At 45.6% G+C, this 15,391-nt stretch overlaps 1 protein-coding gene across 12 annotated transcripts in view; it reads right to left on the bottom strand.

Moving 5' to 3' along the window:
- Nucleotides 1-62: 62 nt before the first annotated feature.
- The window catches only part of lrch3 (leucine-rich repeats and calponin homology (CH) domain containing 3), a 31,373-nt gene continuing 16,044 nt past the window's right edge, over nt 63-15,391 (bottom strand). For 2 of the 12 annotated variants that reach the window (XM_048264118.1, XM_048264130.1), the window contains exons 9-22: nt 15,025-15,174; nt 14,230-14,308; nt 13,881-13,929; nt 13,360-13,479; nt 12,689-12,736; nt 11,977-12,030; nt 10,966-11,046; nt 10,299-10,370; nt 9,990-10,023; nt 9,508-9,621; nt 7,392-7,492; nt 6,871-7,008; nt 6,284-6,361; nt 63-2,959 (exon numbers count right to left, since the gene is read on the bottom strand). In XM_048264118.1, coding sequence (XP_048120075.1) covers nt 2,561-2,959; nt 6,284-6,361; nt 6,871-7,008; nt 7,392-7,492; nt 9,508-9,621; nt 9,990-10,023; nt 10,299-10,370; nt 10,966-11,046; nt 11,977-12,030; nt 12,689-12,736; nt 13,360-13,479; nt 13,881-13,929; nt 14,230-14,308; nt 15,025-15,174 — 1,517 coding nt within the window. In that variant the 3' untranslated portion in view covers nt 63-2,560. Of the gene's footprint in view, nt 2,960-4,410; nt 5,851-6,283; nt 6,362-6,870; nt 7,009-7,391; nt 7,493-9,507; nt 9,622-9,989; nt 10,024-10,298; nt 10,371-10,965; nt 11,047-11,976; nt 12,031-12,688; nt 12,737-13,359; nt 13,480-13,880; nt 13,930-14,229; nt 14,309-15,024; nt 15,175-15,391 lie in introns of those variants that run through there. The other 10 variants (XM_048264123.1, XM_048264120.1, XM_048264119.1 and 7 more) reach the window with 10 other exon arrangements.

Below are 15,391 nucleotides of genomic sequence, written 5' to 3'. Positions count from 1 at the left end.
CTGACAAACATTTCCATAAAGTAATTAAAAATTAAGATAAAAAACACAACTGCACACAAAGCCGAAATGGGAAACTTTTTATTAATGCATTTTAAAATAACATCAAATATCCATTCCAAAAAAAAAAAAAATCCATATTTTTTTCCATTTACTTAGAATCCAATACAGTATATTTTGCGGGACACTTGCTCAGAAAACAAAAGAAGTAAAAATGCAAAGTAAAAACTTAAAAAATAAAGGGCAAGTCCAAGGCTGTAGTAAAGCGAAGAAGTTCCTCTGGTGCGCGTGGGAAGTGGTACATACTTGTAAACGTATGGAATGTATTTATGTACTGTACAGTGTCACGCAGGGGAGGGCCTGCACTAGGGTCACATGATCATCGCTGCTGGGGAAACACCCGAGTCAGAATTTAAAATAAAAATAAAAACAATTACACTAAAAATATCTATACAAAAAAACAATAATAATATAATAATTATAATTCGATTGCTTTTAACTTCCCTTTTCATAACTCGTAGGTCTATAAAAAAGCAAGTTAAAATAGAAAAAAAAATACTTTGACTCTGTATCCTTATGCTTCTTTTTTCTTAACTTTCTTTTTTTTAAATCTGATGTGAAAGTTTTAAGCAGGGCCCCGTCTCATCAGCCCTACTGCCAGGCTGAGAAGGAACTTGTAAAAATACAAAATGGCCTCTTTAAAAACGTCCCCTCCACTGACCCTGTATGCTCAGTATATTGCCCCACTCGCTGCTTGTGTGCGAAGAGTATCCTCACCCTTGACTGGCTGCCTTATCACCCTAAGTGTTTCTATTTCGACTTTATACATATTTGTGTGCATACCCGGGCTTGAAGACTCAGCTGACTTGAACATCACTAAGTGAATCCTGTGTACAGCATTTAAAAGAGACTGTCGGTGTGTGTAACTCCGTGTGTGTGTGTGTGTGTGTGTGTATGGGTGTCCTTCTACACACCTGACAAACTGCTCTGGAAAGGATACGCAGCCTGGTGGTCACCAGGCTTAGAAAGAGCAAGCCATGCACGCGTGACTACAGCAACAAAAAAGACTGAAGGCCAGGGTGCGCACCTTGATCGAGACACACCGACCTGCTTCAGAAGGACTAAGAAAATATTCTCGACTACAGCAGTCACCAGTCATATTGCCTTTAATGTCAGACAAGACCTTTTTTTTTTTCTCCTTTTTTCAGTTTTTTAGTTTAGATTTTAAATATGAAGTCCCCTACCCATCCCACCCCCTCCCTCAACTGTGCCTTATGCATGCTTGGTTATGAATTACACAGGAGACAGATTCTACTGAGGAACAACAACCGTCAGTTACATCCTCCCTGTTACCTGTCCTTAAGAGTGAAAAACAAAACTTTTTTAATATATATATATATATATATATATTTTACATTTCATTCAGTAACCGTAGGCCACATATATATCTGCTAAAGAGAGCTCAACCATGCTACCGTTACATAAAAACCCGTCAAAGTTTTTTTTCTCCTTTTTTTTTTTAAATGTAGTGTCTGATTGTGAGGCTCATTACAACCTTGCCAGGCAGCAGGGTGTTTGATCCACTGAACCGGCGGTGTGATTTGAGCTGGACCAGTCAGAGCCTAAGCTGCTCTTTGGGTTTAGCTAACTCTGGTCGTCACTGAATTTCACTCCTTAAATTATTCATCCCAAAGCACAGAGTCAATTTCATCTCCAGGGCATCTGTCACTGGGGTAAAAACTACAATGGAACAAGTAGTCCATCCCAATTTCACATTACACTATCTACTGCTAAATTTATGCAGTTTTGAATGGGATGGTATCAAGGATGCATTGCAGTCCATACAGCAAAATAGCTGATGCCATGCTGCCATATTAACTGTACTGTAACCTTGCAGCATCCATTGCAGCTGTTGCAACCTACTGCCATCTTGTGGCCCAACCTAAAAAATACAAGATATTTTAGAGGGCCATGTTCACACATAGCAGCAATGCTCCCTCACATGCTTTCTGCAGAAGACAAGGTTTCCCCTCAGCTAGCAGCTAATTTATTAGCCAATGAGTTCTAGTGCCTATTGGGCAAGAGGGATATATCTGGCCAATCACCCTGTTCTCAAGTCAACCCTCTGGATCACCATGGTTACCCTTCTGACAACCCTGTATGAGCAGGGATCTGACAAATAACGGTCCCAAGTGTTAAACTAATGAAATAATAATAATATATTTCTTATTGTCATCATAATAATGTTATATTAATATGGTGCAAAATAAAATAACTCCACATTGGGAGAGACAAGAGGAACAGAAAAAGTGATAGAAAAAAAAATTAAAATCACTATTTCAAGAAAAAATAAACAAATCTCTTCCTGTCTATGTATGTAGTGTCCTGTCCTGTTGTCCAAATAAGAGTCAAGAATGTCAGTCATCCATCCGTGGAGTGGTAGTGCTGCTCCAGTCTGAGGCGCTGCTCCCGACTCCTCTCCTCTTCTCACAAAGGAAGCCACCCAGATTTGGGGGAAGGGTTGGTGGCCTGGTGTGGTTCTTCTCCATGTGTGTTTGTGTGTCTACAAGTGTGTATTTATGAATGATGTTTGAGTGGAGGGTTGGACTAGAGTGTGTGGGTGGTGTATTTGAATGTGTGTGTGTGTGTGTGTTTGCATATATATGTGTGTGTGTGTGTGTGTGTGTGTGTGTGTGTGTGTGTGTGTGTGTCTATGTAACGTTTTGCATTCTGGCTGGTCTGGTCTGGTCTGTATCCATGTGAGGTCAGTCAGGTGGGGCCAGGTTGGGTGTGCGTCTACATGCCTACATGGCCAGGGAGGCAGTGGCGGGGAGAGCAGAGGGGGTGTTGGGGGTGGAGGCGGTGTGTTTGGGGGGGCCAGGTCCAGCAGTGCACGCACCGTCCCAGCCACTTGGGGCAGACCCCGCTCCTCCAGGATGTGGAGCGGGAGACACAGCTGGGACTGACGACACAACACAACAGACAAACAAACACACGCACACGCAACACGCACAAATACAAACAATCATTGACACACAGGCAGGCATACACACACACACACACACAGATGGAGGACGGGACAAAACATGGACACAAAAGACAAAAGGGGGGGGGGGCAAAAAAAGGGTATGTCAATGGATAAATAAATCATAAAAAAAACACATCAACTCAAAAGTCAAATCATGGAGCTGAAATCTCAACTCAAAATAAACAAATGGAGAACATGTTAAACTCAGGCATAACTTAAGAGGCAATGCAAGAATGAATAAACAGAAAGAAAGAAAGAAGGAAAGAAAGAAAGAATGGAAGAAAAACCAAAGCCATGACCTTGTGGAAGGGGTAAACTGAGGAGAACGAGAGAGGAAATAATTGTGCAGGGGTGACGCACACCGAGATGGGATTGGGGGGAATACGAATTCCCTAGATCACACACACACACATACAAAACACAAGCGTGAGCGACGTCATGGGAAGTCATTCACCAGAGCTGAATGACTAGGGTGATAAGCCTACGGGTTACAAGCAGCAGTGGCACAGGGATCCGATATCAAAGGCCCCTGTCTAATGGAGGGCAGGGTCTGATTCTGCTGTGTAGTGTGTGGACTGACCGTGTGAAGCTGTGGGCACTTGTTTGTGTGTTGTGTGACTGCAGCCGACGAAGAGACAGAGAGGGAGAGAGAGAAAAGAGAGAGACAGCACAGCAGATCCTTCCGTCGAGTTTATTAGTGAAAGCGCTCAAGGATGAATTGTCAGGTAAACAGAAGGAATAGCAGGCACATGGCACTCAGACAACATACACACTCACACACAAATGACTCAGTGGCTAATAAACACACTACACTTCCTTATCAGTCTAGGAAAACCGAAGCATACACTCACTTCCACCATTTCCTCCTGGCAATATTGCTCCAGGAATTTGTAATGGCTTGAAATGGTACACCCAAAGAGACAGTCCGGCCATGGGTGTGTATTACCACCACGCCTGACCAGTCATGTCATCAGTGGCTCCTTGCCTAGTATCAGGTGTACATTTCTAGGTCAAATTGGTTGGAAGGAGACAGTCACTGTGTGTTTTGGTGTTTAGCCACCATTTTCTAACCTATTCTTCTCGTATTGATAACAAGGTTTTTCCCCTTGAACGCTCTTCACCCCTAAAAGATTCTTCTTTTTTTTTTTCCCCTTTTTCTTTTTCGTTTCCTACAAAACACGCACGGTAAAAAAACAAAAATGCACAGCCTAGCAGTCACCGCACAGGTCTTCAGTGCACTGATCAGGACAGAGAGACCTAATTTACCCCTCCGTGGACAGGAGCCCGTTCACAAACTGGAATGGAAGGGGAGGACGGCCCTCTAGGCACAGGTGATCGATTGTGCATCAGACATCAAAGGCTCTTGGTGGGGTCGGGTGGGGTCGGGTAGGGGGGGGGGGGGGGGGATGCGGAAGAAGTGAGCCTTGATTAACGATAATCATTAAGAATAAAACCATCAGTCCATGGTACACGCTCTCAACGTCACAGGCTTGGTCTGAAAAAACGAGGCCATCAGTGAGCAGCAGCAGGTAAAAGGTGAGTTTGAGGACGCTCAGGTGAGACGAGCAGCAAAGTCGTTATGTGCTTCCAGAAAGCAGCAGCTTGTGTGCTTTTGCGCAAACCATCACTCGTCTGCCTAACAACACACTTCAATACGCTGAATAAATCTCCATGCAGAAAGACACAAAGGACAGAGGGTTGCCTGCCTGGTCTATTCAACAGAGGGGTGAGAAAGCTGACGGGTTTTATCCAAGCCGAGTAGAAGCACATCTGACACTAGTCACCATTTGATGGTGGTCACATGATTATGAGCAGGGACACAGTGGTTTCTGCTCAGCTGGTGTACAAACCTGCAGCCCTATATCAGCCATGGTCTGTGACCTCCCTTATATAGAGCACATACTGGATGATGTAATGAAATAATTAATTGATTTTTTTTTAACTAATGGGCAATGTAGGTACCCCCCTCATTTGGACAAACATGCTCAAGGAAACCAGACAGACACACACACACACACACACGTAAGATAAGGCACAACAAGGAAAGTTTAGGGGATCATTTCAGCAAAGGATTTGACACAAATAAAAAAATGAATAAAAAAAACTTTGTCTTAACCAGTGGCAATTAGTACGCTTCATTAGTCCCATTTCAAACCATCCTGTTGGAAAAACAAAGTTAAGACGAGTAGCAATGAGACGACGGGGAGACAAGGCCAAACGCGACTCTGCGCAGACTGGGTCTGAGAGACAGGAAGTATCCACAAGCAGACCTGCTCCTCATTCTTAAGGCTGAGAGAGTCCTGCCCACTCTTGTGCTTTTACCCCTTTTTTACGGGTTCAGCTTGCCGTCAATCAGAGTGCTGCCATGGGAACAGGTGGCTAAAAAGGTGGGGGATCGGAGAGAGTATGGCATTCTTCTTTTACACTCGATGGACTGAGACAAAGAAGTGCTATTACTGGAGGGGTTGCGGCGTGTGTTTCGTTGGTGTATGAGCTTATACATGATGATGAGGGCCGCGGCCGCCATTCAGTTTGAAGAGACGGGTTTGAAGGACTGCCGAGAGTTCTGCTCAGGGGGGTTTTGGGTTGTGCGGTGGTGGGAATGCCGGTGGACAAAAGGGCGTCTCAGTTCATAAGCGGGGCAGCAGGTGGCAGTAGAGCGCGCAGAGCAGGGACATGATGGAGAGATAGAAGAGGGCGAAGCCGGCCAGCTGCGCCGGAGGGGAGGCCAGGGGTGGGGGCGCCCGCGAGAGCAACTCCGCCAGCGTCCGCAGCACGCCCCTGCCCTCCCCCCGCAACACCTCCCCCACGGAGCACAGCCTCTCCTGAGAGCCCACCGCCAGACGACACACGCACACACACACACACGCACACACACGCGCACACACACACATATGCACATGCACACACATATGCACATGCACACACATACGGAGAAACAGAGAGAGGAGAGGAGATGGGGTGTAGAGGTAGTCATGGGGTAAGAATGAGAGGAGGTAAGAGGTTACATCATCAGAGAAAGAGAGGAAGTGATCAAAGGGAAAGAGTCATGGTTGGAGAGAAAGAGAGAGAGAGAGAGAGAGAGAGAGAGAGAGAGAGAGAGAGAGAGAGAGAGAGAGGATGAAGAGGGGAAAAAGCAGAGAGGAACGGTTAGTGGCAGACGAGGTCAGTACACAGAGACACACGTCATCAGTTGAGTTAGCCAGCCGTTACATAAATAGCAGCCAAGGCAGGGAAGATGCCTCCCCCTCGCCTTACCTGAGGGACCCCGATTCTGCGGCACGCCTCCAGGAAGTTCTCCACATTCCGTCGACACTTGGCCATCGTCAGTTTGGGCTGCAGAAGGAGGTGACGCATACTGTGATTAGTGACTACTGAGCACCAGTTAACACAAGGCAACCGCCGCTGTTACACTGTGACACCCTAAATCACCAGATTAAAAGTACCACACAAGCAAGTCAACCATGGTTATATAGCGGAACACACGCACTGTGTGTAAACAGAGTCGTTTTCCCTCTCATCTCATTGAGCTCACACAATAAAGCATGTCAATAATACATTCTGCCACTACACAATATAGGCAAGTATTAAATTATGATTACTGATTTCTAATCTGCTCTAAACACACAACTTTGCATTTTGTTTTCTACTGTATTTGCCCTTCAGCAAAGCTGCTGAACCCCAAATACTTTACAACCAGTTGCTTAATACCCCACCAGTGTTATCAACACATACGGCATATGGCTAGCTGCAGCTCTAACTGTTAAGTCATCTGAGAGGTCAGAGTAAGAATGCAAATACTAAGCCCATTCCCTTCCCCCCCGGGCTTTTCCCCCCAGACGCACCACAGCAGGGGAGGGGACGTGGATGCTGGGCACAGATCTGGGCCGCACGTGGTTGGCCAGGTGGCACAGCACCACCCCGTCAGTCAGCGCTGCGCCCAGGTCACTGGGCAAGGACACTTTCAGCCGGCACTCAATGTTCTGCAGAGAGAAAGAAAGAAAGAAAGAAAGAAAGAAAGAAAGAAAGAGAAAGAAAGAGAGAGAGAGAGAGAGAGAGAAACAAGACCACACCACACCGCACACTGTCAGGACGTTTCGCAACAATGAGCACGATGCTGCTGCACACTAGTCAATGTCAAGACAATGCACAGGAATGACGCACAGGACTGTGTGTCTAAGAACTTTCAGATTTATTATTTAGAATTAAATTAGCTGAATTCAAATTAGCGTAGATAATTTGAATATTAAATTTGACCAATTTTGTTGGCAACTACAAATCAAGTCCAAATCTGCAACAACTGTGCTGTGGTCTGTTGTTAGAAATGAATTGATGAGAAGGTATCACTACGATCACCCGTCTGTACCTTTCTCAGTTGATCCACAAGCTCCGCCTCTTCTCCCACAAGCACCTGGGTTGGGGTGGGTGTGACTTCCTCAGGCTCTGACCGAGGCACTGTGGAGTCACCTAGAGAGAGAGAGAGAGAGAGAGAGAGAGAGAGAGAGAGAGAGAGAGAGAGAGAGAGAGAGAGAGAGAGACCATTTCTCAAACATATGTAACCCTCAAGGTGCCTCGTCACACAATTTCTAACTCATGCACATACATACATACACACACACACACACACACACACAAGGTTTTTTCCCCCGAGATATTGGTAGGAAATGCACAAGTGAGTGCAACTTCCAGAACATAAACAAAGGCCTTTGAAAGCCAGCAGCCTTCCTGCTTATCAAACATTTATTTGCTTGTCTGTCAATTTCACAAACCATCCTTTTGATGGCACTGAAAGATAACAGGCTTAAATTGATTTAGGAAAACAAGTTGGATGTGTCTGGTGTTCTGCTCCCTTTTCACACATTACTTATAGCAACTGATCAGGTGTGCAGGTGACGGTCAGCTGTACTGCTACTGACCGCACATATACCTGACAGTAACTTTCCCTCTAACAGTTTTAGTGGCCTTTTCTGCTAGTATTGGCCACTGCCTCATCCACACAGGGAGGGGTGAAAAGAGTTGCATTTAGGGTGGACTGGCAGCTGTATGAGTGCGCTTTTAGCAGCAGGCTCGTCCAATTGTAACAAAAGTGCAGGATGAGGACATCTAATTGAATTACACCAAAAGCGACAACACCTTTTTTCTGCTTGGGCAGGCCAACATTTCATTTTCCTTGAGCAGAGAAAAAAACCCTGAACACACACATAGAACAAAACAAAAGTACCCTTACTGGGAATTTACACCACAAGTAAGATGTGAAACGTAAATTAATCAATTTTCACTGCCTCCGTCTCTAACAAGACACAACAATGTGTTTTTCTATGTGTTCGCTTCACATACACACTGTAAATAGAAGTAAAGCGTAAAACGCACTCAAGGCAGACGGGCCACCGAAAAACGCTTCAATAACGCCTCTGATGTAATTTCCCAGTTCCACACAAAAAAAGGACAGACTCCCTCTTTCACAGACACACACTTGCACGGTTATTCATATGCACACACATAAAATGGGTTAGAACATTAATCTCCTGTGACAGCTGGAAGTCTATTGGTGTTAATTAACAGCCCTGCTGATTAATCCTGGTGAATGGAAAAGGGTCAACACACACACACACACACACACACAGATCAGCACCCCCACACACAAGCCACACCAATGGCAAGCGAAGCAGAATGCAGTGAGTTCAATGTGACAGAAGCGGCCAAGGCCTTGCAGAAAGCAGCACCACTGCTAAGAGGTGACTAACACAAGCGAGCGGACGACGTGGTCAGAGCCCGTCTACGGAGAGCCTCCCCACTCTCTATTAATCCCATACAAACCGAACTTGGCTGCAGTTCACCAGAGTTCACCTAGATGGCGATCGCGGGCGAGTCCAAAATACATGGGGTCCTATGGAGCTACATGGCTACATTTATTGTTTTCACCTATTTAAAGATTTTATTTTAAAGATTAGATTTTATTTTATTTTTCGCAAAATGGATATGGATTATCAATCAAAAAGTGAAATAATCCATGAGTCATGTCCTTTCGCTTTTCTTACAGAATGGGTTTTGTTGCCCATAACACGCTTAGCATTGATGCTATGCTATGCTATGATCATGCTAATGAATGACGCCATTGAAACGCTTGAAAGGCTTTTTTAGAACAATTAAGGACTTTAAAAAATATAATACTCAACCAAGTGTATTGTCTTTGCCTCCCCTTTCGAATACAATATTCAAATTACTTGAAAAAAATTATATCCTGAGAAAAGTGGATTTTGAGGGGTACAGCTCCATAGACCTCCATAGACCTCCATTCATTCTGGACTCGCCCGCGAGCGCCCCTAGATGCAGTACCACACCGGAAGCGTTCCGAGAGTGAAGGTTCTCCCCTTATTAGACATTCTCCGACGTGGTCGTCAGCAGAGCGTCTAACAGCATGCCACAGAGGGTCCCCTAAGAGTCGCGACCCCTCCGCATCCACCACCGTCATCACCACCCACCTCTCTTCTTCTCCTCTCTCTGGCTGAGGCGGTACAGGAAGCTGTCGGGTCTCGGGGCGGGGCCGCGGCAGGAGGGCGGTGCAGTGGGACCGGGGTAAGAGGGTGATTGGAGGGCTGCAGGCGAGAGATGGGCGTGTGGGCCAATCGGAGAAGGAAAAGGGTGTGGGGAGGTGGTGAATTTGGTGAGCAGTGGATAGTGAATGGAGAAGGCACTAGCAGGTGAATGGATATTGTGTGGAGGTGTGTGTGTGAGTCTCTGTGTGTGTTTTGGGAGGTCGTGGGTGGGGAAATGCTCAGCACTAAGAACCCGCATGGGACAGGCTTATAATGCAAGACAGACATAATACTCAGAGAGCCAAAACAACGGCAGACTCCATCAAATGGACAATGGGACCTAAACAAACTGCAAAGGACACTGCAAAAGGTGACTGTAGCAAGTGCTATGCTTGCTATGCACACAAGCCAGTGGCTCAGACACTTACCTGTGGGTGCCAAAGGTGAGCGGTCTTCCCCTTGCTGTGCACAGTCCAGAAAAGGGGCAAGATGGGACAGAAAAAGGCAGATCATTTAGAACGTATGGTAAACTTATGGTGAACGTATGGTGAACCTGTAGATCTTTAGAGCATAACTGAATCTGCCATTTCAAAGGTTAAGCATTTTACCAGCTGTGTATCCTCTTGACATTCCTAAATGCTACATCACTACTGAATCTCAAATCAGACCAAGTCCCTATGCAGCCATTATAGGTTCTCAGCAGTGAGAGCTTGAGCTTCCCTGCTTGGCAGCAGTACCTGCAGTGGACAGGAGGGGGCGGTGTCTGAGCCATGAGAGACACACCCATCCATGGACATCCCAGGCAGAGACTACAAGCGCAGCGCAGGGCCAAAAAGACAAAGAGGAGGAAACGAAGTAGGAAGGAAAATAAAGGAAGAAAAATGACCATTTAAAGGAAGAAGAATATATAAAAAAAAGGATGAAAATGTAAAGTCAGACAAAAGAACACAGAAAAAAACAGATTGACATAACAATAAAACATGAAATTAGCAGGGATTAAAACCGAAATGAGAAAGACATCGAGAAAATTGAAAGAAGGAAGATAAGGACGAAACAAAAGGAATAATAATGAAAGAATGAAACGGGGAAGAAAGATCGTGAAAAGAAGGAGAAAGATATTAAATGTTAGCCATTACTGCAAGCACAGTGCAAGTACTCTGTTGATATATTGAAGTAAACACACACACACAGCATGCAGCACAGATACAGGCCACAAGACAACACTGTGTATGTGTGTATTTGTGTAACCACTATTTCAGTATATGTTGACACATTGTGTGTGAGAGAGAGGGAGTGTGTGTGAGGAAGTGGGTAGAGGTTGTGTGTGTATGTGTGCGTGTTTATTTGTGTGTGTGTGTGTGTGTGTGCGCGTATAAACGTTTTAAGTATGTGTGATTGTTTCACCTGCTTGTGAGTGCCTGGCCTCCTCTTTATAGTGTTGGTGTCAGTGTCTATCTCAAACACCCTGAGAGGCTGGTACTCGCTCTGGCAAAGGCGGCCAGGCCGAGAGAGAGAGAGAGAGACAGAGTGAGAGAGAAAGAAAGAAAGAGAGAGACCGGAATAGTGGGACAGAGATAGTGAGAGAGAGAGAGGTGTCAGAAGGGAGAACCATAGAGAGAGAGACAGATAGAGAGAGAGAAAGAAAGAGAGAGAGACAGGAATGGTGGGAGAGATGGAGAGAGGTGTCAGACAGAAGAGATTGCCAGAGTGAAAGAGTGAGACATAGAAAGAAAGAAAGAAAGAAAGAAAGAAAGAAAGAAAGAGCGAGAGAGGGAGAGAGCGAAAGAGGGGACAGCAGAAGGGAATGCCAGAGAGAGAGAGGAAGAGAGGAAGAGAGAGGGGACAGCAGAAGAGAGCAGAAGCTTTGAGCCGGGGTAGGCAGGTAGGTTACTGCACAGCAGGGAGAGGGAGCTCGTGTTAGTCCAGTCACAGCTGAGGACAGGCAGTAGGGACACAGAGGAGGAACAGACCCCAGCAACCCAACACAGTACAGTACAGTACAGTACAACCCCACAGGCACAACGCCTGCCTAGCAGACACTCGCCATCACTGTCTTACACACTGCTCATCATTCTAGTCAATATAAGCATTACTATCTCATTACTTAAGATAATAGACAGATATAGATAATATAGATGCAATATTACTTCCACAAAGAAAAACATTAAAACTATCAAAGAGGCAGACAAGGTACAGACAAGGCAAATCAAGATTAACTTTGTGACTTAATGACTGGGTGTTTGCTACGATTGGTGATGGAATCGTGTGTACTTGTTACATCCACCAATCATAACAAGGGATTACGAGGAGGAAGTTTGGGGGAAAGTTTGGGGGAGATGATGTGATTGGGTGTGAATGGGGGAGGGGGCGGGGTAAGCAGGGAGAAGGGGCCACACTGTGCAGTCAGACTCTTACCATGAAAAGGGCGGAGTCATCCGTGTGGGTAGAGCGTCTGGAGGGGTACACAGTCTGGGAGGGACGGGGAGAGAGGGAGTGAGGACGGACACACACATACACACACACCAAGACACGCATGCACGCACACACACACACACACACACACACACACACACATGGACACGCATGTGTGCACACACACACACACGCACACACATATGGACCACACACACACGGGAACAATCATGGACTCACACACTCACAATGCAGACACACACACACTTGGACACACAGGTATGGACAGACATGTGCACAAGCGGATGTACACAAACACATTTTCACACACACACACACACATATGCGAGGGGTACAGAAAGGCAGCTACAACATATGGTCCGGCTTTAAGCATGATGGTAGAGGATGGACAGAATGGTGAAAAAGAGGAATAGAATGAAAGAGGGAGGGGAGAACACTCAAGTAAAGAAGAGAAACAGTAAAAAGCAGAGTTTCAATGGGACAACGAGAGCCAAGAGCACACAGAAAAAAATACCACCCTACTGTCAAGAACAAGACAAAAGCAACAGAAGGGGAATAGCCCTGGAAATACTGCCGCAGTGATTCCAGACATGGCCTATTGGAGGGTTTTAATAACTGGGCACCGCTGGTTACTACTCTTGCTATGTGTGCCATCTGTTGCAGAGACTTCAGGAGGACAGAGATACACACTCACCTCGCCGTCTGTAGGGCTCAGCTTAGTAGGGCTCTGGGTGGCTTTGTGCTGTAAACGCACGCACACACACACAGAGACACACACACACACACACACACACACACAAAGAGTGTCAAATAATTGGTCATAGTCATGACCAGCTGGTTTCATTGACCAGTGTCTCAGGTTTACTGTGTGCGTGCGTGACTGCGTGTTTATGACTTTGGACATTCTTGTAATATAATCTTGCAATTAAGCACGTCCGAATCTGAGCATGTGTGTGACAAGAAGTGAATCATATTTTCTGTCTGTGGGGGCCCATTGGTGTGAATCCACACACTGAGCTTGTGGCTGTTTAGCCAAAGGTCACACTGAAGTCCCCCTGAGCTTTTCTGAGATGTCTGTCTGATGTGTCAAAGGTAATCTGAGGTCTACGGTATTAGGTGAGGTATGACATTGTGAGACTGTGTGAGGGAGAAAGTATGTACAGATGTGAACATGTGCGTAAGTGCAGCGATGAAGCTCAATTTCTTATTCTGTGTGTGTGTGTGTACACATGCACATTGACATCAAGTATTACGACCTCTCTTTGGAATGAAGAATATCTCAATTTGTCATATAATGGCTGTGTAGCGTTTGTTTGTGTGTGCGTGTGTGTGTGTGTGTGTGTGTGTGTGTGTGTGTGTGTGTACCTTGACGTAGCTCATGACGGCGTCCCTCTGGACGGAGCGTGTTTTGTGCCGCTCCTCTTCGTACCGCAGCGCTGCCAGCTGGGCCTCCCGCCGTACGCGTTCCACACCGACCCCTGACCTCTGTGAGATGGACATGAGGAGAAAGAGAGAGAGGTGAAGAGAGAGAGAGAGAAAGAGAGAGAGAGGGAGAGAGAGAGAGAGAGAGAGATGAATCAAGAGAGTTTGCAGAGGAACAGACACTAAAGCACTCAAAGACTAGGAAAGATGTTCACAACAGATACGAAGACCACACACAGATAGACAAACACAAAAATAGACAGATAAACACGTGTCCACACCCATAAACAGACTCACATAGAGACCTGCACATTCAAGCGTGCACACACACACACACACACACACACACAAACATACAAACACATAACCACACAACACACACACAAAGTAGGTACAATAGCCTGCTACCTCCCATCTCGCACACGCACACGCACACACACGTATGAAGCTGCAGTAGCTCTTACCTGGCCCTGTGCTGTAGAGGATGTGGGACTTGCTCCATCTGGAACACTTCTACAGGGAGAAACACAGAAATGTGACACAAACATCTAAACACCCTATCATTTGTTAATTAACTACAGCCTTGTGTATTATTTAGTAGTTAGTAGTAGTTTAGCAATTAGTAGTTAACAATGTTTTTCCTTTGTTTTATGTTATTTTATTTACCTCCTTCAGTAAAAAATACCAATATGAATAGCATCTGAGCATAATAATAGGACTACTATGGACATGTGGGAGCATGTGGGAAGGTGTGTGTGTGTGTGTGTTTCCTCTGAGGGCAAACTGACGCAGTGGGAGATGTCGTGTCTGCACCTGTTTTGGAGGGAACCGTGTCGCCTCGAGTCATCTGTCCTCGTATCTCTTGAAGAACCGGACTTCACAGGAGAACCCTACAATGCGTGTAGTGTAGGTTTAGTATCGTAGACATACAATATATGCACACACAGTGACATACTTACATTCACATAGACACATGCACTAGGCAAAAATACTATTTCTGTCACTGAGAATTAGTCAACTATAAATCAAAAGTTGCCCTGCCACCTACATTGGGAAATTTCATTTATTTATATCTTTATTTCTGGAGACAAAACTATTATCGCATTAGCTATTCAATATGCTATAATTATGAAAAATATTTCTTTTTCGCATGTCCAAATTTCCGTCAAGGATTCCCGGGACACTGAAAAACCGGGGTACACGAAACTTGGTGGGCATGTAACCCCACATGGATAGCATGGAACCATCGCTTTTTAAGTTTTGATCTGTAGCCCCCCGCTGGACTGGACCCCAAAAAAGGAGGGTAGGGCAGACACAGTTTTCTGTGAATATCTCGAGAACCGTGGGGGCCTAGGATGACCAATTCTTTCCGTGATGTTTGCCTCCAGGGGTCATGTTAACCCATTCCATGTGCACACATGTGCATAAACAGATACACACGCACACACATACATTCACAGTAATCATATTATGACACATACTCACACATAGACTCATGCATGCATGCATACATGTACACAAAAACACACACACACACACACACACACACACACACACACACACACACACACACACACACACACACACACACACACACACACACACACACTCTGGTGATCCGCCGCTCTATGTAGGCCATGAACTGGGAGCTGAGGCTGACGGCGTCTGACGTCCGGCTCCTGCTGCTGCGGCCCTCCTCCTCTTCCTCCTCACCTGTACAGCTGTCGATGAAATCGATCTGCTCAATCTCCGACTCCACTGACAAAGAGAGACAGGCAGACACACACGTTTACAATTAGCAGACCCTTTTATCCAAAGCGGCTCACATACACTGACACGCACGCGAGCAAACACAATCACACATACACGCAGACACACACACACAGGGTTTGGGATAGACAAAAAAAAGAAAACCACAAAAAGACCACAATCACACTCATCCCACTGTTCATTTCCACTGTGGAATAAGAAAATA

This window comes from Alosa alosa, chromosome 15, assembly GCF_017589495.1.
Source record: "Alosa alosa isolate M-15738 ecotype Scorff River chromosome 15, AALO_Geno_1.1, whole genome shotgun sequence".
NCBI lineage: Eukaryota > Metazoa > Chordata > Actinopteri > Clupeiformes > Clupeidae > Alosa > Alosa alosa.
Note: the sequence above shows the minus strand (reverse complement) of the source record. Positions and strands in the feature narration are given on the sequence as shown.